Source organism: Tachysurus vachellii, chromosome 11, assembly GCF_030014155.1.
Source record: "Tachysurus vachellii isolate PV-2020 chromosome 11, HZAU_Pvac_v1, whole genome shotgun sequence".
NCBI lineage: Eukaryota > Metazoa > Chordata > Actinopteri > Siluriformes > Bagridae > Tachysurus > Tachysurus vachellii.
The window spans coordinates 21,276,900-21,302,956 of record NC_083470.1 but is presented as its reverse complement, the minus strand read 5'-3'; the positions used below and the strand labels follow the sequence as shown (position 1 = coordinate 21,302,956).

Here is a 26,057-nt window from a genome sequence, read left to right as displayed (position 1 = left end):
GAAATTCACAGCCATTTTAGAATTCTAATGAAAGGATTTCACTATATAGTTTTGCTTTGTAGTTTTTCATGTTTGTCACATTCTGAATACACATAAGCCTGCTAAGAGAATTTGTTATGTTTACCCAAACAGATGAAATGGACAAAAAATCGAAAAAAGATAGATTTGCTTGGCATCTCTGACACATGAAAAGGAATCTACAAATATTACAAGAGCAATTACAACTGTCTATAGATTGATTAAGGGGCATGGTGGCTTAGTGGTTAGCACGTTCGCCTCACACCTCCAGAGTCGGGGTTCGATTCCCGCCTCCGCCTTGTGTGTGTGGAGTTTGCATGTTCTCCCCGTGCCTCGGGGGTTTCCTCCGGGTACTCCGGTTTCCTCCCCCGGTCCAAAGACATGCATGGTAGGTTGATTGGCATCTCTGGAAAATTGTCCCTAGTGTGTGATTGCGTGAGTGAATGGGAGTGTGTGTGTGCCCTGCGATGGGTTGGCACTCTGTCCAGGGTGTATCCTGCCTTGATGCCCGATGACGCCTGAGATAGGCACAGGCTCCCCGTTACCCGAGGTAGTTCGGATAAGCGGTAGAAGATGAATGAATGAATGAATGAATATAGATTGATTAGTGTTATGTGCAAATATGTAATGTGTATTTTGTGTGAAATTATAACTTTATATAAAATTAAATATTCAGAAATTGATTTGTCATGTTAAATTTTCACATACTTAGATAGATAGATAGATAGATAGATAGATAGATAGATAGATAGGTAGATAGATAGTCAAGTACACCCTCCTTCAAGTCTGTGTTATTAACCTGCATAACAATTGTGTGTTCTTCACTAACTTCTATAAAACAAACAAATAACCTCAGGTGACAATAAAAAACACATCGTATTTCAGTTTGCTGTTATTTTCAAAACCCTAACCAGTTTCCCCATCCCTGTTGATGAAACTCATCCCCAGAGTGCAATAGTAGCAAGTGCAGGATATACAGTTTTTGCAAGATTTAAATAAGTTAAATAAAGTGGTAATATGGAAGCGATGGGGGTTTGGGTGGGGGGGTTGGCAGTAGAATGAAGGACAGTAGGATCAGCGAGGGGCAGAGTTCAATAAAGGAAAAAAGCTGTTTTTTAGTCGGCTGGTACTGGTCCGGACGCACCTGAAACGCCTGCCGGAGGGCAAAAGTGAAAACAGTCTATGGGCGGGATGAGAGGAGTCCTTAAGAATGCTGCGAGCTCGACACAGACAGCTTTTCTTGTCGCAGGAAGTGGAGTCCCTGTGATGCGCTGGGTGGTTTTCACCACCCGCTGCAATGCCCTGCGTTCTGCAAGAGAGCAGCTTCCATACCAGACTGTGACACAGCTGGTTAGGATGCTTTCTATTACACAGCGGTAGAAGTTCACCAGGATATCCGAGGAAAGCTGATTTTTCTTTAGTGTCCTCAGGAAACATGACATGACATGGCATGATGAGCATCACTGTTATGCTTGCATTTAGTGGATAGTTTATTAAAGCATTATTACTAAAGTGAATTTATTTAGGAGGAACTGATTACATGTAAATGCAAATAAACAAGATACAAAAATGATTACAGCAGTTGATTTTAGCATGCTAATTTAAAGCGCATCAACACCACAACTCATTAAGCTAACAAATGCATTTGGTCTGATTCCTTTTTAGACTGAAGTGAGGCCCCTGGGAACAAAGCTGGAATCCCTCGAGTTATTCTGTCAATAAAAGAGAACAGATAATAATGTAGTGCTGCACATAAAATACCTTTCATACTGTGTGAATTGTATTTACCAGAGAAGTGAAATCATTCTGATTACAGGTTTTAAAAATTAGTTAATTAAAATGAATATTTTTTATATAAATGATATCATTTGCCCCTCGTCGAACAGCCACCTTATTGTGGTGGAGGGGTTTGCGTGCCTGAATGATCCTAGGAGCTATGTTGTCTGGGGCTTTCTGCCCCTGGTAGGGTCTCCCAAGGCAAACAGGTCCTGGGTGACGGGCCAGACAAAGAGCGGTTCAAATACCCCTTATGAGAAACTTAATATCAAGGTCCGTGATGTTGCCCGGTATGGCGCAACCCGGGGCCCCACCTGGGGTTGGGGCTTGTATGCGAGTGCCTGGTGGCCGGGTCTTACCCCACGGGGCCCTGCCGGGCTCAGCCCGAAGGAGCGACGTGGGGCCGATCTCCTGTGGGCCCACCACCTGCAGGAGGAACCGTAAGGGGCTGGTGCAATGTGGATTGGGTGGCAGTTGAAGGCGGGGGCTTCGGCGACCCAATCCCTGGACACGGAATCTGGCTCTAGGGACATGGAATGTCACCTCGCTGGGGTGGAAGGCGCCTGAGCTGGTACGAGAGGTTGAGAGATAGGGCTCGCCTCCACGCACAGAAAACACAACTCCTTGAGAGAGGCTGGACTCTCTACTACTCTATCATTTCCCTGCGCCTTCTGGCTGGGGATAGGTCTCTCATTGTTATTTGTGCTTACAGGCCAAATGGCAGTGTAGAGTACCCGACCTTCTTGGCGTCTCTGGAAGAGGTGCTGGAAAGTGCTCCGACCGGGGACTCTGTCGTTCTACTAGGGGACTTCAACGCTCACGAGGGCAGTGACAGTGACACCTGAAGGGGCATGATTGGGAGGAACGCCCCCCCCCAACCTGAACCCAAGTGGTGTTCTGTTATTGGACTTCTGTGCTAGTCACAGTTTGTCCATAACAAACACCATGTTCAAGCATAAGGGTGTCCATCAGTACAGTCCGGTTTGGGGACCACAGGATTTCGTCTCTGCTTTTTGCAGATGATGTTGTCCTGTTGGCTTCCTCAAATCAGGACCTTCAGCGTGCACTGGGACGGTTTGCAGCCGAGTGTGAAGCGGCGGGGATGAGAATTAGCACCTCCAAGTCCGAGGCTATGGTTCTCAGCCGGAAAAGGGTGGCTTGCCCTCTTCAGGTTGGCAGAGAGCTCCTGCCTCAAGTGGAGTTTAAGTATCTTGGGGTCTTGTTCACGAGTGAGGGAAGGATGGAGCGGGAGATCGACAGGCGGATCGGTGTATCGTCTGCAATGATGCGGTCGATATACAGGTCTGTTGTGGTGAAGAAAGAGCTGAGCCGCAAGGCAAAGCTCTCTATTTACCAGTTGATCTACGTTCCTACCCTCATCTATGGTCATGAGCTTTTGGGATCCCGGATACAGGCAGCCAAAATGAGTTTCCTCCGCAGGGTGGCTGGGCGCTCCCTTAGAGATAGGGTGAGGAGCTCGGTCACTCGGGAGGTGCTCAGAGTAGAGCCGCTGCTCCTCCACATCGAGAGGAGTCAGCTGAGGTTGCTCGGGCATCTGTTCCGGATGCCTCCTGGACGCCTCCCTGGGGAGGTTTTCCGGGCATGTCCAACCGGGAGGAGGCCACGGGGAAGACCTAGGACACGCTGGAGGGACTATGTCTCTCGGCTAGCCTGGGAACGCCTCGGTATTCCCTCGGAAGAGCTGGAGGAAGTGTCTGGGGAGAGGGAAGTCTGGACGTCCCTGCTTAGACTGCTGCCCCCACGACCCGGCCCCGGATAAACGGTAGAAGATGGATGGATGGATGGATATCATTTGGTTTACAACAAAAAAAATATTTTTATGATTGTATTTCACCCATTATATCTTCTCTAATCTACTTACCTTAGCCTTTTTGACTTTATTATATATACAGTATTATATATTATATATTAGCAGATCAGAATTAGTTGAGTCTCATTTGTTAGATATATAGCAGAAAGAAACTTACAGGCACAGTAGTAAGAAATTGACAGGTACTTATAGGTGCCATAGCAGGGATCAGGAAAGACACATTTGAACTGGCACGTGACAGTAGCACCTTCCATTACATCTGCAAAACAATGGTTTCATTGACTTTACAGATATCAGTAATGAATGTTGATTATAATGGTAATTTGCAATTAAAATAATAATGAATAAAAATTCAAGTCACACATCAGTTCTTCTCACATCACATCAACTTTTGTTACCTAGATGAAACAATGTGTTGTGCACTGGGCAAGGAGCAATGTCTGTTACAGATTTGATTGGCAGGTCGTCCTGCAGCACAAGTGGTGGAATCGAGTCGGCCATAGAAAGCTCTGATGATCCTTATATGACGATGACCTAAAATGTAAACATTTGACAAAAAAAATGCTTTTAAAAATACTAAGCTATAAGGAAAAGTAGTGGAAAAAGGACAAAATTGTGTGGAAGCTATGCTAATTGATAGATGCTTATGAGACATGAAGACAATCAGTGTTCTATAATAGAAAGTGTGTGAAGTAATCTTGTAGTACATAATATAGGTCGATAATAAGAGGGAAACAAACCACAGTTCAGCACAGCAGTACCACCATTGCAGGCAACAAATGGCTAACAATCCAGTGAACATACAGAGGTCAGGCCATCAGCAGACATTAACAGACTAGAGCAAGAAAACGAAAAACAAAGAACAGAAACTAAGGTCAAAAACATGAAAGGTAAATGAGAAACTGGTAACAGGAAACAAGGCTTGGTGTAGTGCGATCACAAGGATTACACTGATATTTTGAACCTAAGATTCACCACAAGATGGTTTAATTGCCTTAACAAATAAAAGCAAAAAACAGAATATGTTAGGACCATACGGACCATAATGCTTGTTGGCTTCCCCTGCACTCGTTCAAGTGACCCAGGGCACCGTTTATATACCGGTGGTGAATGTAGGTACTACTGATGATGTACTGTACCCTAAGACATCCTTAGACACCCTAAATAGTGTGTTTGTTATCAGCTTGCCAGAAGGCATTACTGAAGTGAGGTCAATGACAGCTACCGTTAGTTCCCAAGCATCTTTGACAGGTTCTACAGTGCAGGAGCAGATTAGTACTATTGATCTGTCAGTTCTGTCAGGGGAAGACCAAGCTCGGGTTCAGGCCCTGCTTCAGAAGTACCAGTATGTGTTTGCCGCTCATGATGCAGATTTGTGTACTAACCTCCTTTCACATGACATTCCCCTCTTAGATAATGCCCCTGTCTGACAACATTATAGGCAGATACCTCCTTCAGAGTATGAGGTGGTAAAGACACATATCAACCAACTGCTGGAGGCACAAGTAATTAGGGAGAGTTGTAGTCCTTATGCCTCTCCCATTGTTTTGGTTAAAAAGAAAGATGGTAGTCTACGAATGTGTATAGACTATCTTCAATTGAACTCCAAAACTAGGAAGGACGCTTTCCCTTTGCCTCGCATCGATAAGTCGTTGGATGCCTTGGCAGGGGCCCTCTGGTTTTCCACTATGGATTTAGCCAGCGTGTACAATCAGGTCCCTGTCACAGAGGTTGACCGGCCTAAGACTTCTTTTTGTACCCCTTTTGGCCCATTCGAGTGGAATCGAATGCCGTTTGGACTTTGTAACGCTCCTAGCACCTTTCAGCGTTTGATGGAGAGGTTGTTTGGTGACCAACAATGCCAGTCTCTACTCCTGTATTTAGATGACATTGTGGTGTTTTCTTCATCGGTGGACCAACATTTGGAGCAGTTGGAAGTGGTTTTGAGCCGGCTAGGTAATGAGGGCCTCAAGGCGAAGTTAGGAAAGTGTGCATTCTTTCAACCTGAGGTAAAATATTTGGGACATGTGGTGTCATCCCATGGGGTTGCAACAGACCCAAGCAAGATTGAGGTAATGGCGCAGTGGCGGACCCCAACTAGTGTTTCAGAGGTGCGGTCTTTTCTTGGCTTTGCCAGTTACTACTGCCGGTTTGTAGAAGGGTTTGCTAAGTTGGCAGCCCCTCTGCATAAGCTGGTGGCTGAGTTGGCAGGGAATAAATAGATCTAGGAAACGAGGGGAGCAGTGTTTTGTTAATGCCTTGACTGAACATTGCCAGAGTAGTTTTGAGGCATTAAAAAGTAAATTGACCACTGCTCCTGTTCTTGCCTATGCCGATTTTTCCCGGCCTTTTGTTCTAGAGGTGGATGCCAGTTATAGTGGGTTAGGGGCAGTTCTTTCCCAGGAACAAGGAGGTAAGGTGCGGCCCATCGCCTATGCTAGCCGCAGTCTTAGGCCCACTGAGTGCAATATGTCTAACTATAGCTCGATGAAATTAGAGTTTCTGGCACTCAAGTGGGCCATGACTGAGAAATTTCGAGAGTATTTGCTGGGACATAAATGTGTGGTCTTTACTGATAAGAACCCTCTCAGTCACTTGAAGACAGCAAAGGTTGGGGCAACTGAGCAGTGCTGGGCAGCGCAACTTGCTGCTTTTGATTTCGAGGTAAAATATCACTCAGACAGAAGTAACAGAAATGCAGATGCCCTGTCGAGGCACTGGGACATGGTATTGAGCTGGTACGTCAGCGATGTTACTGGCCAGGTATGTCCACTGAGGTAACGCAGTGGTGTCAGGAGTGCGAAAGGTGTCAGTCTGCTAATTGCACGTAGTTTTATTTAATTTAATTTTCATTTAATGGCCTCAAGGCCAAATGAAATACTGGCAATTGATTTCATTGTGCTTGAGCCTTCTTGTGCAGGGTTGGAAAATATTCTGGTCATGACTGATGCTTTTTCCAAAATACACTCTTGCTGTTCCAACTCGGGACCAACGGGCTGAGACAGTGGCCCAGGTGCTTGTTGTGGAGTGGTTTTATAAGTTTGGGGTCCTTGGTCGAATTCATTCGGATCAGGGTCGCAATTTGAGTCTTCCCTTATTCAACAGCTCTGTAACCTATACAAGGTTGAAAAGTCTCACACTACTCCGTATCATCCAGCCGGTAATGGCCAGTGCAAGCCTTTTAATAGAACTCTGCATAACCTCCTCCGCACTTTGCCCGTTTCTAGGAAGAGTGACTTCAAGGGACTGGGCAGTCCCCACATTTTTTAATGTTTGGATAAGAACCACGGCTCCCAGTTGACTTTTTGCTGGGTAGGGTACAGGAGACCGTTTTGGGTAATACCCATGAGTGGGTTCTGGAGCATCAAAGGAGGCCCCATGTTGCTTTTGAGGGTGCACGTGAGAGGTCAAAGGCTGCCGCAGAACGATGTAAGTTACATCACAATCAGCACGTTCAGTCTACACCACTGGAGGAGGGTCAGTTGGTCTACCTCCGTGAGCTTGCACAAGTGGTCGCCATAGGATCCAGGACCTGTGGAGCCCAGTGGTGTACCAAGTGCTGAAGACACCTAAAGAGGGTGGTGCTGTCTATACGATTGCCCCAGTTGATGAACTGAGTAAGGTAAAGCATGTCCATCATTCTCTGTTAAAAACCAGGATCCGTAGGGATTCTCCAGCTCATGCTCCCCTTGATGACCTCCCGCCTGAAAAAGTGTCACCTCTGGAAGAGGAGGAGACAGACGGAGGGGATTTGTGGGTGGTAGTGCCCAAAGCCCTTAAAGTTCCGCCTAGATCTGCCCCTAGAGATTCAGTCCCTCCCTGTTTTGCCGGCCCCTCAGGGTGTATGTGTACCTTCCAGCCCAGGGTCCAGGGATCCAAAAGCCCAGAATAAGTCTTCTTCGGTGGGGACAAGTCTCCCATCTAGTTCAGTGTCCCCGACTCGGTCTGATGGTAATGGGACAGCACTTCGAAAGACCAGGAGAGCTACAGAGGGTCAGCACTCCAATGTTCATCATCTCCCACGGGCAGCAGGGGAAGTACATAGTGGAGTGGTGGCCCCACAGGAGTCTGTTTCGAATGGGATATTTGTGCTCTTTAGGCCATGGGATTAATTACATTCTTAAAGTATGTTTATCGTCGTCACAAGTGTAGCGCCCCCTGCCCTACTTAGTTGTGTCAAGTCTAAGCTCTTTAGGGTGGGGCGACGGGTTCAATAACTTGGGGTCTCTCGACTATAGAAATTACTATACTCTGATACCTAACTCTGAAATACACAATAAAAATCATTCTTAAAAAAAACAGTTTTGTATTTATTTTTACTGATATAAAATGTTGCAAGGTGAATTATAGAATTTGTATATGTATATGTTTAAGTAAGTAAGTTGACATGTGTTACAACATATAAGAATGACTAACAATAACCAATAGGTATTATAACAAACAAAATTAGTGTCCAATCCAATGTAAACAGTCCAAACACTTCCCTTTGCAATACACTTAAACACCCAGCAAGGAATATGCACTCAAAGGAAAATACTTAACCACTCTTACTGTTAACTATTTTAGTAACGGTGCATCTGTAAACTTTAAACCAACACATAAATTACACAAAGTGTAAATTTCAAAATAAAATCTTAGTGGGCCCATTCACACAAGCAAACACTCACCCACCCAACCCCCCGATGCAGGCCTGTGTCGTTGCTTGAGTGCGTTGTGGCCTTGGAAATGTTTACAATTGGCCTCTTCACTCAAATGAGCCAAAACCAAACCAATAACAGGTACCTTTGCTCTGGTGATCACTCACAATCCTCTGCGAATAGTGGTACGTTTCTCATGACCCAAGGCAAACCGAACAGTCTTGATGAATGCAGGTTTTCGCCACCGAGTGCTTTTCATTCACCCGATCACAACTTGAACTCAAACTGATCTCTCTAAGTGTCAAACTCAAAGCACAACACCACGGCGAATGTAATACGCCAAATGTAGTATATCCATTCCGTAACGTTACGTAGAGGCACTCCGGCTCAACACAAACGGGCAGTTTCTTCTCCAAGGGAAAAAAAAAAGGGTCTCACCAACAGTTGATAAGACGAAATCACAGTCCATTAACACATATCCTGGGTTAACATTAATGCATAAACAAACAAAACACTTTCACAAAGAAACAAATCCATATAACACGCATTTAACGGTTATTTTAAATTTTCTTTCTAGACTTGCCTCCTCCTTTTTGAGCGTGTTTCTGTGCACCGTGTGCTGTGTGACCACCGACAGTAATTTCACCGAGCACTGAGTGAGTGTGCGTGTGTGATTTGGCACCTGTATGGTGTGGATATCTAAAATCTACTTTGGTTTCAGGATATCTTGTGCCGATTAGCTGCAGCCCTGCAAGAGTGTTGATTTTCCTTTAACTTCTGTTTCATTCTGACAGTTTAAATATTCGAGTGGTTGTGTCAATGAATGGAATTTTATTTTTGTACCCACGTCTCCTGTTCATTCATTAATTGGTAGAATGAACTTGTGTTCTTTATATTCTTATATTATACATATTGTGCTTCATAATTCCCTGGGTGAAAGTCCCAGGGTGGCGTAGTCTGTTAGTTTGTTTAAATCTAGGGTTTGCATATTGCCTCCTTTCCTTCATACTACTCCGTCACATTCGTATAATTAGGACACGATCAGGGATCAGCCAATAACTAGACAGAGGCAGAGACAAGATATTAATCGTAACAGTATCGAGCAATTTAAACAAAGCAGACAGGGTCAAGAACAGAACACGATACAGGGCCTGGAGCAGGGTGCTCAAGCCCCATTCCATGATGAATCCGACAGTGTGGCTTCCAGTGCAGAGATCTCTCCACATGCCTCTTAAGACACATTCCAAACTCTGCTTCAAACCCTGTTCCTTGCTGAAGCCAATGTAGCAGACTCCTAAGCTCTGTTCCAAGCCCTGTTCCAGCAAAGGCTGATGTGGTGGCCACCCAAGCCAGGTTCCAACTCCTGTTCAACTCCATTGTTGTGGCCTGCCAGGCCCTTTTCCAAAGCCAAGTTCCATCATATAAACCATCATTACCTTTCTCATTCTTACAGTCAACTTATTCCTGTTAATTTTCAACCATTGTGATACTTTTGTTTTCATTCCCATCTTGATCCTCACTTTTACTCTTTCCCTGCCAGATTGTCACTGTGAGCTCATCTTCCACAGCATTGTATTGTGCCTCATCCTCGATCTTATCAACTGCCAGTGGCACCTGTGATTTATATTTTTTGAAGTGGCATAGAAAATATAAGGATCCTTGCATTACAAAATGAAACTGGCAAATCAATTTAGATAATTTTATTATTATTTTTTGTTTTTTTGTATTATTTTTTGTGATTTCTTCTGTCACATCTGAAGATACTGTATGTAATGTAAATGTTTTGAAAATACTTTACGCATCATGGATGGTTACTTGAATTGGGTTCACTTTTCATTAGACAAAATATGGGGCTGTGAGAAGCAAAAGTAAAAATGAGCCCCTGTGGGTAAAATGACGACTTTTTGGAATGTAGATTGGTTAGTATTTGACCAAATAAATGTGTGTCTCAATTTTACTGAAAAAAGCTAAAATGGGTTACGTTGCCTGGAGGTAACATGGTACCAATAATCCCCTCTCATAGTGTTGGATATTCTTATAAAAAGCTTTTGTGAAGTGTGCTACTGTCAGGGATCTGCGCGGACTTTTGGCCATGTGCGATTGTTGTTGTTTTTGTCACGTGGCTGCCCCGCCTTCGTCTGCTCCTCCCTGTCTCCACACCTGTTACCCATTGTGTGTGATTGTCCTTTTTGTATTAAGTGAGCCGCTTTGCTGAATGCAGGGCGGAATCATTAGTTACGTTAGTCCCCGTGTAGTGTGGATATTTATGTTTGTCCTCATTATTTATTAAACCCCTTTTATTTGAAGCTATCCTGCGTACGGGTCTGTCTCCTTCCTTCCTGTTTGTGACAGGTACTCTTTATAATAATCTCAGTTAAAGCCAGTACTCTAACTTACCCCTAACCTTCACCTGTTTGTCCTAATTCCTGCAAACCTGTTTGCCATTAACCTCATTATGAATTACACCATAATGGCTTGACCTACATATTATATATATATATATATATATATATATATATATATATATATATATATATATATATATATATATACACAATTATCTTTGATTATAATGCATCCTGGGTGTGTCTATGGAATGTCTTATGTGCAATGTTTTTGTTTTCAGTTACATGATATACTATATATAAGGAGATCAGTGCCAGTGGTGCAGCACTTCAACACATCCCACAGCATCTACATCCAACATCACTGCTTCAACACATTCAGCATCATGATGCTCTGCCTGAAGCTCACGCTACTCACCCGTAAGTTTCTTCCATACTTTTCCATATGAACTCCATGGTTGACTTTTAATAAATTTTTACATCTTCCATCTGTGTTTGTTATCTGTGTTTACTTTACAGTGCTTATTGCAGCACCTGGTTTGCAAGTTTCTGGAGGTAATATTTCAATGCCATCAAAGACCTTTTTTCATATAACCTAACATGTGATAACTGTTTCACAGATAACATGCACAAATTAGTCAGGTTTATTTCAAATATCTGTGTGAATAATTTGTTCTTTCAGAATCTGTGATTACCTGTGATGGTGATGTCCAGCACCTCACTTGTGGTAAGTTTAAATGTCATGTCTGTTATACTGTATAGCTGTAAGAAATCATTGCATTATTATGCAAAACTAAATAAAGCAAAAAATGTATAATTACATTTTAAATTTTCTATGTTACTTAGACTCTGGAGTGATAAAGGTGACGTCCACTGTGTACGGCCGTTCGGATAGCCAAATCTGCAGTGATGCACCTCACAATCTTAAGGTTACTGATACCAGCTGCTCCAGTACCGTTTCCACTATTGCTGACAGGTACAGTGTTTCTTGGCTTATACTATACACAATAGATCCACAACAACTAGCAGAACAACTGGCAGAACCTTTACAGTTATAAAATGTATGATACATAACCCTGCTGAGCGTATTTGTTCTGTTTACCCAAACAGATGCAATGGACTAAGAGAGTGTGAGGTAAAGACAGACTTGCTTGGCAGCTCTGACCCATGCAAAGGAACCTACAAATACTACACTACCACTTACGACTGCATCGATGCCCGTAAGTAGTATATAGAGTGGAAGTGTGTTAGAATTTATGATGGCTCTTATGAAATTAATTGTCATAAAAGTGCAGAATCCAGAACGTTCTCTGTTAATGCAATAATATGAGCCAATGATGGCTCTTGCTCACCCGCTGCAAGTTTCTGCTGCCAATTCAATCATTTCTAAATATCTGAATATAAATATAGTCCAGTTTGGACTGGACCATTTGAAAACTTTTGTGTTGGGTTTGAACCACTCAGATGAAGCTTTAAGTTTTAAAACAACTAGAAAGTTTTCCAGTCCCTGATGAGCTCATCTCTACGACATGGTACTCATACAGTACCACTACCACTAGGTTTTGGGGGTTGGATGAAGTTCTAGGATTAAGAGCAGTGTTGGGTTTTAATAATCTCTTGATAGAATGATCTATGAATACTTATGTAAGGTTGGATATCTGTATATTGTCAGATTGTATGCATTTGCTTTGTCTCCTTTATCTAGATGTAGCTGTGGTCTGTGAGCATGGCTACCGCACACTAGACTGTGGTAAGAAAAATCTTTTTTTTTTAAATTACATTCATGTTGTTGCTGAACAAAGGAAGCTTACCTGTATATCTGTGCAGGAGCGGATACTATTGAGATCTTGAATGCGAACTTCGGGCGTGCTGATTCTGTAACCTGTTCAAGTGGAATTCCCAACGGTTTGACCCAGAGCACCAACTGCTACTCTCCAAATGCACTCTCAACTGTCGCCTCACTGTGAGATGTTTTTTAAGCTTTTTCGTTTAAAAAAAAAAACTTATTAGACGTACTTGCTTGATATCTAGTGTTCAAAGAGTAACATCTTACTTTAATGTACAGGTGCAATGGAAAGAACAGTTGCACAGTAGAAGCTTCCTCCATCATCTTTACAGATCCTTGTAAACCAACTGCTAAATACCTCACAGTGTCCTATACCTGCATCGCTAATCAGTGAGTATCTCCCTGACAATCCTTGAAAAGTTTTTATTTGTCACTTCTTTTTAGTAATCTTGATTAAACAGGAAAGAAGAAAGTCCTTATGAGATTATGATTAAAAAGTATGTTAAAGCAAATAACTACACAGAACAAATAAAGTAGACAAGGACAAATCAATTCAGAAACCTAGCATAGGTCTCCATAAAGGATGCCTTCATGTGAATGCTTACTATATTACAGAATATTTTTTGTATTATCTTTTAAATGTGCATACATTATTTTTATGCACCTATAGCATCAACAGCATTAATTTTATTTACTACAGTATGTCCAAGTACAGGGTCTTACTGTTTATTTATTAATGTCTTACTGTTTATTTTTTATTTGTATACTCATACTTGGTTGAGAACTCTAAGCTCCTATTTTCAATACTGTTCATCCAGTTAATTACAGACTTTAAATACAACACATGCAATATTATTTTATTATTAACAATTCATATGTTTCCTGCAGGGGAGGTGGCTGTAGCTCGACGGTCTGCAGTATGTATTTCTTTATTCAATGCATTATATTAGATTAGATTACATTAGATATAGCACAATGTTGATTAATTCTCAATGCTGCCTGGTAAGAAGTTCATTCATTTCCCGTAATAGCAGCTTTGATCATAGTGCTGGCTACAATTCAAATCACATGCTTATAACCATTCAAATGTATTATTGTTTCTCCCATAACAACTCAGTCAAAGGGACATCCATCTAAATAATAATCGAAATCATAAATGTGCTGTTATTTAAGAAAGAAAAAAGTACATTTGAATTTAAAAAAGTGGTCAAATACTTGCTTATGTAGTGTTAATTATGTACTAAATCTTAAAAGATGATACAACATAAAACATAATTTAAAACATTTATACTTTATGAATCATTTTAAATCATTTTTTATATTTTTAAAATGTGAATATTTTAAATCTATTTTTTTTATTTTATTTTGAATCACATCTTTTTTTAAGTACTATAAGACAGTTATTTTACATTCTGTACTACAACTATACTTTTTTTCCTGCTTTTCACAGCATAGAGTGACTGCAGCTTTCTCCCATGTGGCCTCTCTTCAGTCTGAAAAGGAAGCAGCTTTAAATATGCAACCATCATAAAGTGCAGGAGTCTTCGTGGTGGGATACTTCAGTTTTTCATGTTATATAATCAACTACTCTACTGACTTTATTACTTTAAACCTTGTAATCAGTAGCTCTTTAACTAACCCACTGTACTAATGATTAAGCAATAAACTGTCCTCTGAATGCAAGCATAACAGATGAGAATTGTGTGAATTTATGTGAAGTCTTTTAATATTCTGACAGTTTGTGTCCAAGCCATCAGTCAATAAACAAACAGTAATAAACATTTTAAATACAGTGCTTAAGCTGACAGGTGCAAAAGGTAATCCAAAAGAGTGACCCAGAAAAACAGAAGCATGTACACGAATGCAAAAATCACATTGAATTGGTTCAAAATGATTAAATCATATATCATCATCACATAATTCTGGATAAATAAAAATATAATACCACAGGGAGAAGAAAAATGCACAGACTTGACACACATTATCCCACTTTAAAAGTCTTGTAGTCCTATATCGGAAAAGGCATTTGATATGACTTAATATAATGTGTACCACTTAAAGGTTTATTCTTTTGCCAGGTCTGCAAACCTACATCACCTAATTGACTTTAGTGAATTCACTGAAAAACTAAAACACTGTTGTACCTGCACCTACTTAAATATCTGCTGCTGTGACAGAATGTTTTGAATAATATGGTTAATGTAATAGTAATATAATATGGATACAGTTGTATGCAAAAGTTTAGGGACCGCTGACAATTTCCATGATTTTCAGTTTTATAAATATTTGGGTGTTTGGATCAGCAACTTCATTTTGATCTATCAAATAACTGAAGGAAACAGTAATATTTCAGTAGAGAAATGAGGTTTATTGGATTAACAGAAAATGCGCAATATGCATCAAAACAAAATTAGACAGGTGCTTAAATTTGGGCACCCCAAAAGAAAAATCACATCAATATTTAGTAGAGCCTCCTTTAGCAGAAATAACAGCCTCTAGACGTTCCCTTTAGCCTGTAATGAGTATCTGGATTCTGGATGAATGTACTTTGGACCATTCCTTCTTACAAAACATCTCCAGTTCATTTAGGTTTGATGGTTGCAGAGCATGGACAGCCCGCTTTAAATCACCCCACAGATGTTCAATGATATTCACGTCTGGGGACTGGGATGGCCATTCCAGAACGTTGTACTTGTTCATCTGCATAAGTGCCGGAGTAGATTTTGAGCAGTGTTTTGGGTCGTTGTCTTGTTGAAATATCCAGCCCCAACGTAACTTCAACTTTGTAACTGATTCCTCAACATTATTCTCAAGAATCTGCTGATATTGAGTGGAATCCATGCGACCCTCAACTTTAACCAGATTCCCAGGGCCGGCACTGGCCACACAGCCCACAGCATGATGGAACCAAATTTTACTGTGGGTAGCAAGTGTTTTTCTTCGAATGCTGTGTTCTTTTGCCGCCATGCAAAACGCCCCTTGTTATGACCAAATAACTCAATCTTTGTTTCATCACTCCACAGCACCTTATTCCAAAATGAAGCTGGCTTGTCCAAATGTGCATTTGCATACCTCAAGCGACTTCATTTGTGGTGTGTATGCAGACCGTATGCGCATACGGTCAAAAACAGCCCACAGACCACCTCCAAAGACTTACATCAACTTGCTGCAGATGGTGTCACTGTGCATCGTTCAACAATTCAGCGCACTTTGCACAAGGTGAAGCTGTACGGGAGTGATGCGAAAGAAGTATATTTTCCAAAACAAATATTTTTCATAAATCCTCAAGAGTCCAAGGAATTGGAATATCTAAGCCTTTTAATCCAAATCGCTTTGCTCGCCTCACAATAATTACTTTTCTGACCGAAAACCGTAAGCGGTAGTTCACTTCCGTCCATTCTTTCGGCTCTCACTTCTCATTGGAGGCTTAGAAAACTACAATTCGGTGTCAGTCCAGACTCTTAGGAATCAAATAAGCCCTCACATGAGCCAATCAGTGCTCGTAGAGCAGAGATAGACAGCTTAGAAGCCATTGATGGCTCTCCATTCTATTCGGACCACCCTCTGTTTGTTTGGCAGTTGTTCCAGCCAGTAGCAATTTCATCATCCGGGACCCTGATATCTCTTTAGCCAATAAGGAGACGATTCCAACGAGGTGCGACAAGGGCCATCTGGCAGGGGGGGCTGCCAGCTGAGCGCTGTGAAAGCAGGCATGACGCAATTCACAGGCTGTATTGCGCAATCCTAGAGCACACACGCAGAATTCCTGTGTTTTTTGAGCAGATACTGCTGCCTAGTGGTTTAGTTAAAGGGGTTAAAAGGTTATAGGCCTTTCAAACTCTTGTTTACTCTTGTAAACAAGGTTTATTTGGGGGCAAAAAATGGGCAAAAAACAAAAACGCACAGACATATCTGTAGAAAAAAATTCATATAAAATCCATTTTTGGGTCTTTTAACTTCAACATTTTTTTGGTGAAAGCTAAGACGTGGCTATGGCCTTGAGTTGTTCATTAGCTCCTGTCATGTGTTTACAGTAGTGTTTTGTAATAATTTTACAGTAAAATTATTTGGGCGGAAATGAAACCCTCCATTCTAGCCTCTGTAACTCTGTGCCAGTAAGGTCTAGAATCACGCTGACACTTGTATCTGAAACTAGAGATTGTCTTCTCTGCCTGTCAGGGGTGTGCCTGAGACCAGGCACACCCCTGAGTGTCAAAGTATGTGGGAGCTGTACCACTTTTTAGGTTGGTATGTCATGTAGGCGAAAATCAGGAAAATCAGGGCGTTCTCTAACAGGTTTTAATAAGGGGAAATCCTTGTATAAAGAAATTGTCATTGCATTTACTGTATACAATGAAACTAGGAGGATAGCAAGTAAAATTAGACTTATTTCCTGAAACATATCTTGAAAGTGATATGTTCTGATCTGATAGGTCAGGTTTACTTAAATCTGTACTTCCTTATACAAGGTTTTTCTCTTAGTAAACACGCCAGTCAACAAAACATATTTTTAACAATGCTTGTGAGATGTCTACTCTACATAAGGATATCTGCCAAATGCCATAAATGCTTACTTATATTCTTTGTATATGTGGTAGAGCAGCATTACGGGTTCGCCTTCTACCCAAATGATGGCAATACTCGCTGTGATGTTTAGTGTCAAGTGGTGTTTATTTACAGTGTGCTCAAGTGCAAAGTCCAAAATATTTACAACTCCCCAGAAAAGTGGAAAAATAAAGAAAACCAAAGAAAATCTGAGAAAAATAAAGAAAACTATGTACAAGCATACAGCACCTACAATTGTGCATTTACTTGACTAGCTTCCAATTCCAAAACTCCACTTCACACTCCCAGCAGGGACAGTTCACTCTGTCACAGTATAAAAGGGACAGAGGGAAAAAGCACAGCATGGCATCTGTTTTAGGGAAGATTAAAATATCTGTATAGAACTAGCCTGCTACACGCTGCACATCACACAAAACTGTTTACACTGATTACTGATAAATGTCCATCAGTGTGGCGTCTTAAAGTAGCTGCTAGTGAGTGAAACTCACTATCTTTAAGTGCCCCACCCCAGTGTAGTTTGGACACAAACATTTATATACAAACAAAAGGGATAATTTGGTCCTTCAATACAATCTAATATGTGTGCACAATTCATCAATGTATTAATATATTTTAATTGTGTCCAGTTTCTATAGAAGGTTTTTGATTTGTTGCTTGACAGGTTATGTATGAGGAAAAACCCAGAGAGGTATGAGGAAAAGTGGAATAAGGAAGTACAGTATATTAATTTTCAAAATATTGTTTTTCTATTTCCTGGAACCCTTTATAAAAGGAGCTCTTCCAGTGGTGCATCACTTGATTCATCAACACCAGCATCATGATGCTCCTACTGAGGCTCACGCTACTCACCTGTAAGTTCCTCTGTGCTTTCCATACTGTATGAAATCCATGAGTGTGTTCAGTTAAATTAAACCTGCATATTAAGAGGAGAAATAATAAACAATCTGGAATTTGTTTCTTTTATTAAGCTGCCTGTGTTTTGCTTTACAGTACTTATTGCAGCCAACAATTGGCTTGTTTCTGGAGGTAAGAACTGAATGTAGTCAAACATTTTAAATAGCTTAAAATATTAATTCTATAATACATAGCAAATACTTCAGATATACCTGTGATAATATCTATGAAATTAATTTATTGTTTCAGAGAATATGATCACCTGCTATGGTAATATCCAGCACCTCGCTTGTGGTAAGTTTAAATCTTTCACATTTTCTAACAGTATGTAATAAGCCTATGATTGGTATATGAAATTATTTTATTACTACAGGAAACTAGATATTGCAATACTCATTGCTATGAATAGACACAGGCTTCTGAGTTACAAACAACAAACCATGAGACAGCATATATTTGTGTTTGTTTTTGCTTTATTGTGTCTTCAGACACTGGACTGATAAAGGTGAAGTCTACTATATATGGGCGTACAAACCGTGACACCTGTAGTAATCGGCCCCCTTCTGAGATTGCTAATACCAACTGTGTCTTGAGTATTTCTACTATTGCTGACAGGTATTGCATAACACACATCAGTGGAATGGCCCATAATACACGTGTTGTAGAATGTCCATGAGAAGTTATCACTTAAGCCATAGAAGCTTTTAAATGTCGTTTCCTCTCCAGCCTTTAGTTAATAAAATAGGATAATGTGTGTCAATTTAATAAAACAGGCAATGCAGCTTGTTAAGTAACCAATTAACTGGCATTGTCCTTTTACTGACTAATATGGGAGTCTCCTTCCATTAATGATCAATAAAATATCAGCTTACCTTTACTATATCCACAATTACTTATTTTAGTTTGTTGAATAATTTATGATTTGTCTTTGAATATTGCAGATTGTTTACATTTTAGATATAGATATAATATTTTAGATATAGATATAATAAAATGTTATTTATTATAATTTCTGAAGAAACAATATCGTAACTCTGGTGACAGCATTTGGTCTATATACCCCAAATAGGTGCAATGGACTAAGAGAGTGTGAGGTAAAGACTGATTTACTTGGCAACCCTGACCCATGTTTTGGAACCTACAAGTACTACAACACCACTTATGACTGCATCACTGGCCGTAAGTAGTGCAGACACTTATGGAAATGGCATCAAAGTACTGAAGAAGAATGCTCAGTACTAAGACAACAATACTGTCCTCGTATATAGAGATCAGTAGATGTCTATAGATATATATGTACCAAATCAGTGCATGTCTAAACTAATCCAGATGGATTCACTGACAGATTCTTTCTTTCCTTCTTTCTTAAAAAAAATCTGTATAGTCCAGTTATGCATTTTTCAATGTCTTTCTTAATTTCTGAAAGAAAGAAAGAAAGAAAGAAAGAAAGAAAGAAAGAAAGAAAGAAAGAAAGAAAGCACTAATATACCCAACTAGACACTAGCAAGTTAAAGAAACAGATACAGTATTTAGCTCCTTCTATATTTTGTAATAGTAGTTTATGAAGCTATTTATGAATACATTTAATATTACTGTTGTCTGTTGAATTTGTTTCTTTAAATCTCAGATGTCCTTATTATGTAACACTATAATACTGTACTCAGAAGATTTTGTTTGTTTTTAATTATACTAGTTTACCCACAAATTGAGTACATATTGTGTCCTTTCTTTAGAGAACATTGTGATCTGTGAGCAAGGCTACAGCACGCTGAACTGTGGTAAGATCTTTAGTGCCTTATTGTTGGGCTGCTGAGCATTTTAACACTTTGATGTTGCCATTGGTCTACTGCAATTTTACATATGTCTCTGTGCAGGAGATGGTTCTATTCAGATCATAAATGCAAACTATGGCCGGGCTGATTCAGTAACCTGCGTAAATGGACTTTCCAACAGTTTGGTCCAGAACACCAACTGTTATGCTCCAAACACACTCTCCAAAGTGGCCTCAATGTACACTACTTTATATGATCTAATAAATGTTTGTAGAGTAAGAAGCATGTTTACTTCTACTTATTTTACTTTCATTTAAAGGTGTAATGGAAAGAAGACATGCACTGTACAATCTTCATACACCATCTTTACCGATCCTTGCATTGGGACTGCTAAATACCTCACTGTGTCCTACAAGTGCCATAGTGAGTAATCTGAGCTTCTTCTTGAATTCTTTTAGCGATCTTGGATAAACAGGAATGATCTAAAGCACTTTTTGACATCTGAGCTATGACTAAAAGTAGGCTAGAACAAATAGAAAACATTGATCCAAGGTTAGGTTCCCACCAGGATGCTGATTCTGGTGTAGTTTTTTACTATGAAAAAACACAGTATGACTTTATTTTTTAAATGTGCTTGCATTGTTTTTTAATAATTTAATTAATAACAAATTTATTTCAAGGATATTTAATAGATATATAGGTATGCTTGTTATGCTAGTAAACATTTATTTTTAAATTGGAATAAAAATCTCTTGATATTTAGAATAATTTGGGAACTTTTGTCACACAGTCTGTACAAAAATGATGGAGCAAACAAAATAATTCATCAATGAATCTGTTTCTTGCAGGGACACTTGTGACCTGTGAAGGCAATACTGCTATACTGACATGTGGTTTGTGTTTATCTTTTTATTTATTGTATTGATCTACCTTTTAATTTGGCTACATAATAAAGATTACTTTATACACTACCTATTATAGAACAATCATTTTAAGACAATAAGCACCAACTGTAAATACATGTCCTAGGAGAGCTATGTAGTAATAAGTGTTACCCCAAGACCATAACGTTGGTCTTTTTCCACTGATTTACTCTTTCTCTTTTCATTTTTTTAACCTGTTTTGCTAACCTATTATCCCCTGTGTAAAATGGTTCCAACTTTAGGTGCTCGCCGTATAAATATTATCAGCGCTAACTACGGCCGAACCGATTCCACCACATGTTCTTCTGGACGACCTGCCAGTCAACTCATTGTCACAAACTGCTACACACCTGATGCACTAAATAAAGTTGCAGCTAGGTAATGGAAGATGTGCCTGAACTGTGATTTTTCATCATTGCTATACAAGACTGTTATCACTAAAATATGATAATGATATTTATGGGTACAATTTAAATCAAAATCTGTTGTTTTGCAGATGTGAGGGACAGAGCAGCTGCAACGTGCCTGCTACAAATGATGTCTTCTCTGACCCATGTGTTGGCACTTATAAATACCTGACAGTTGTGTACTCCTGTTTCTAACTGTAAGTTTCTCTTTCTTATATATCAAATACATAAAGGATTTATACATTGTTTAAATAAAAATGCAATCACTAATAATCACAATTACTAATTTAAAGGCCAAGGAAACTTATATATACAGTATATATAATTTTTTTATATATATTTTTTCTATTTTAATCTGTATTATTTAATGACTACTACAATACATGTAATATGAAAAGTATTTAATGTTCAGAACTACAACTTTTCTCTTATTCCCATTGTCTTTAATGCAGAATAACAGGAGGGAACCCAGCTTCATCTCCATTGGCCTCTCTTCAGTCTGAAGCAGTCTGAGACTGGATTCTTAAATCTTAAACCATCAGTTCATACAATGTTGGATTTTTGTTTTTGGTGTACTTAATATTTGCATGTTATATAATCAACTGAAGATAAACACGTGCTATTTACTAATGATTACAATAAAGTCAATGCAAGCATAAGAGTGATGAGGTTTGCATGACTTCGTACCTTAAACGTCTCCATAGATTACGCACAAGACAGTTGTTTTTGACACAGATGCCATTTGCTAATAATGGCGTTTGTGCAAATCATCTCTTTTGCAAACTAACTCTTTAACCACCAGGACAACAGACAACTTAAAAGCACTATGCTTTTCTGTAAATGTAACTAAATTGACCAATAAACAAATATTTCATAACTTACTGTGTAAAAAATCACTTTATTCTTTGAGAAAATTTTCACTTTTCACAATTTTTTTCACTTTGGGCCCAAGAGTTTGTCTTTTTTTTTTTGCATTATTTTATAAAATGACAAAACACTAAGTAAATATTACTTTGTCAGTTCCATATGAATATACTTATGTATTTAACCACAATAAATAAAAACGAAACCTCAAGTAGCTTATACATGACATTTTGAAGTAAAAAAAAAAATAATTATGCTATCTTTATTTACAAGTTCAAAAATAATACACTGAAGTCAAGGGACATCTATAGAGTGAGCCATAAGCAGCCTATAGATTGATTAGTGTTTTGTGCAATTATGTAATGTGTAATTGTTTTAAATTCGAAAAGAAATTATAACTTTATATAAAATTAAATATACAGAAATTGATTTGTCATGTTAAATTTTCATATTCTTCTTAGGTAGCTAGCTTAGCTTGCTAGATAGATCGAGCGATAGATTGATCGATAGATAGTGTCGGAACTTAGAGCCCGTCTCCAAGCCGGCATATCACAGGGTGATTTGTACTTATATACTTTTAGCCAAATATCAACTATTTTACTTAAACGTACTGTACTGATAGCACTAACATTAATACAAATAAAACAATGAGAAGACTCTTCAGACCTGGATGAGAATGAGCAAACTTCTTTATTGCAATCAATCAGCCAATCATTCCATTGAGCTCAAGGAAAAAAGTATCAAATAAAAACCCAAAAGAGTATTCACCTGCAACCCCAAAAAGCTTCCCCTCCCCACAAATATCACCTCAATATATGCTCTGGTGCCTCTAGGCGCCTCCTCTTTTAATTTACATACCTTACATACAATTACCCATTATTTCTTACAGTTACCCACAAAGCCCCGTCTACTCATTTACCTGACTTCTCAGAATTCCCCTTATCCTCCAAAATTACCTCATACGCCTCCTAGGTGATCTAATGTCCTGTTTTTTCTGATTATTTCCCCTTATTTACCAGACCCCGTCTGGTAAAGACGGGGTCTGGTAAATAAGATTTTTCTGTATATGTCATTATTCTGTCCTTGTTGATTTCCCATTATTTCCAATTTTCTTCGTCATTGTTATTAAAAAAATGTACTTGCGAGAGCTTTATTTCCTTGTTTGTATCACACTTATCGCTCAGCCATCCATAACAGACGTCTTGTGGATTAATCCTCTTTTCAGCTACAATGAGTAAGTTTTTCTCATTTCTTCTCTTGTTATTTTATACTGTATATGATGGAGTATCTAAATCTACTAGATATACTGATTACATGTTAATTCTATGAGTTTGGATTATGTCAAATGTTCTTACTTATGTTTGGTTATATTTCTGTATTGCTATTATTGCTAAGCTTTTGCTGCTATAATGTGCAGGACAAAGGCGAATGAGGATCCAAATGCAGATTTTAGAGCTTAATTATCCAAAACACAAGAAACAGACAAACAGGCAGACAGAACAAGGCAGAACACAGAGCTAACAGGGAACGGGAACACAGAAACAAACGTCCAACATGTAACAACGACCAACACCAGGGAAGTGGACAAACAGAGTATATATAGCTGACAGGAACCAATGACAAAGCAGAGACAATCAGAGACAAAGACAACACACCTGAGGGGATGAAGTTCAATTAATGTCCGTGGTAACCAATGAGTGGGCGGAGCAAACAATTAACAACAGGGAAAGACAGCAGACAGAAACAGGGCAGAAACACAGACAGACTCATTACAGAACCCCCCCCACGAGCGGCTTCCAGACGCTCACAAGGCCGCAGAAAACCAGTCCAGGAGGGCAGAGCGAAGGCGCAACAGGGTGGAAGGGCGGGTCGAGTTCGTGTAGTGGTGAGGCTGACCGGGCAGGTGGCCAGGGCGAAGCCGGCGGAGCAGGAGGCCAGGGCGGAGCCGGCAGAGCAGGGGGCCAGGGCGGAGCCGGCGGAGCAGGGGGCCAGGGCAGAGCTGAAGGCCAGGGCGGAGCCGGCGGAGCAGAAGGCCATAGCAAGACAGAAGACCAGGGTGGTGCTGCAGGCTGAGCCAGAGACCATAACGGCGTTGGCGGCCAGGGTGGTGCTGCAGGCCGAGCCAGAGACCATAACAGCGTTGGCGGCCAGGGTGGTGCTGCAGGTCGAGCCAGAGACCATAGCAGAGTTGGCGGCCAGGGTGGTGCTGGAGGTGCTCTGAACCTATAAGTAGGGACAGGAGAGGGAGAGACTGACAGAGACAGGGAGACAAAACTAGGGACTGACAGAGCAGATAGGCAGAGCGGTTTGGTACCAAGCCCTTCAGGCAGGACAGAGAGTCTACGGGGCTTGGGCTCAACCATACTCGCTGGTTCCGTCGACCCGGTCGGTTCGGCTGGCTCCGTCGACCTGGTCGGTTCGGCTGGCTCCGTCGACCCGGTCGGCCCGGCTGGTTCCGTCGACCTGGTCGGTTCCGTTGACCCGGTCGGTCCGGCTGGTTACGTCGACCAGATTGGTTCGGCTGGCTCTGTTGGCCCGGTCGGTTCCGTCGACCCGGTAGGTTCGGCTGGTTCTGTCGACCCGGTCGGTTCCGTCAACCCGGTCGGTTCGGCTTGTTCCGTCGACCAAGTCGGCCCGGCTGGTTGACCCGGTCGGTTTCGTCGACCCGGTCAGTTCGGTTGGCTCCGTCAGCTCGGTCGGTCCGGCTGGTTCTGTCGACCCGGTCGGTCCGGTCTTTTCACCAAGAATGAATTCACCAAGTTCCTGGATCATCTCTGTTCTCCTGAACTTCCTGTTGACTTCACGGACCAGGGAACTCAAACTGATGGCTGTCCTCATGCCGAAACTTGCTGCCCTGAGCCTGGACCTCCCATCTATCCTCCTCGTCCATCATCACCTCCTCTCGCCTGCATCCGCCCTTTCTCTCCTGCTTTGGCTTCTCCCTCCTCTGACTCTGAAACTGGATCGCCAGTTTACATTCCCTCTTCTCCCTCTCCTCAGCCAGACTACACTCCTACTTCTTCTAGGCCTGATAGTACTGGGCCTTATTACTTTTACTAAGTTTTATAATTACAATAAACTCCTTTACTTAATCTGACTTATGAGTGGTTATCTATATATGTAGTATATCATCGCTGTCGGGCGGAAAACTTGTATGTCCAAATTTGGTCAATTTCATATTTTTTCACATATCGATGCTATTGGTCAGTCCCCACGTGGGTCTGTTATTTTTACAAGTTATTAACCAATCTAAAGTCTTGAAAATAGCTTGAGCGCAAATCTCATAACTCCATTGGACACTTCAACTGTCCACCTCTTCCTCACTCCGCGGGAGAGATTCGCGGCATATTTCTCCTCAATAAGAGTCACAACGAATCAACACGTCTTCTGAGGTAAATGTCTTCAAAACACTGGGCTCAAAGAGAAAAAAAATCTTGACCCCACTAGTTCTGGTGCTCGTCTGAGGACAGGAATTTAGCGCAAGACAATCCACTGCAACGCGGACTAAACCCTGTGCACTGCAGATAAGGTACGGTGTTTTTTTAATTTCCTGAAAAATAACGGTTTTGGAGATATGAGGATTCCGCCCGACAGCGACAATATATTGTCTTAAACTATTACAACATCTAGGCTCTATTCTATGTATCTTATGACACCAATCATAATCCTTAGGGCATATTATTTTACTTTTAGGTATAATGTATGTATTATATTATGATGTATTATAACACAGATTTTTTTACAACATTACTCCCCCCTCTGAGACTGTAAAGTCTCAACCTAGCCTGTGTTACATTAGCATCAAGCAAAAATAAAATAAAATAAATACTCACAATAACAACATTACTCCCCTGCACCCCCACATACGTAACACATGAAGAAACACACGTGGTCATTCTCAAAGGGTGAGCCAGGAGTGAGCAAAAAACCCTCTAGATGCCAATTGGAGGGAAAATTTTCACTCTGCCCGCAAATAGCTCAACAGTGAAATCGGTATCACCAGGGACACCGAAACATACAGCATAAACATATAACAACAGTTTTAAGGAAGTTATACAGGAAAGAGAGTCAGTGTATACGCAGAGTCACAGGCCACTCATAACTATGGCCAGTTATGATGCAGCGTGTACATCCAACGAGGCAAGGGAGCTTTAATTTTTTTCGCTTATTCCGCAAAGAATGCCACACATCCAAGAACGTGTGGGCATAGTATGTGTTAGGCAAGACAACCACAGTGT

The 26,057-nt window shown here is 40.6% G+C and overlaps 2 protein-coding genes across 2 annotated transcripts; both read left to right on the top strand.

Moving 5' to 3' along the window:
• The first annotated feature begins 10,993 nt into the window (after positions 1 to 10,993).
• Positions 10,994 to 12,787, top strand: LOC132853797 (rhamnose-binding lectin-like). Its single transcript, XM_060881763.1, has 8 exons — positions 10,994 to 11,027; positions 11,127 to 11,162; positions 11,290 to 11,334; positions 11,454 to 11,583; positions 11,718 to 11,827; positions 12,313 to 12,357; positions 12,435 to 12,570; positions 12,673 to 12,787. Exons 1-8 carry the CDS (start codon positions 10,994 to 10,996, stop codon positions 12,785 to 12,787), a joined length of 651 nt encoding a protein of 216 aa, XP_060737746.1.
• A 4,945-nt stretch (positions 12,788 to 17,732) lies between these two features.
• On the top strand, positions 17,733 to 21,832 carry LOC132853665 (rhamnose-binding lectin-like). The gene is made up of 12 exons (XM_060881577.1): positions 17,733 to 17,810; positions 17,950 to 17,985; positions 18,103 to 18,147; positions 18,342 to 18,468; positions 18,923 to 19,032; positions 19,587 to 19,631; positions 19,728 to 19,863; positions 19,945 to 20,048; positions 20,474 to 20,518; positions 20,791 to 20,926; positions 21,045 to 21,152; positions 21,408 to 21,832. Exons 1-11 carry the CDS (start codon positions 17,777 to 17,779, stop codon positions 21,148 to 21,150), a joined length of 924 nt encoding a protein of 307 aa, XP_060737560.1. The 5' UTR covers positions 17,733 to 17,776; the 3' UTR covers positions 21,151 to 21,152; positions 21,408 to 21,832.
• Positions 21,833 to 26,057: the final 4,225 nt, after the last annotated feature.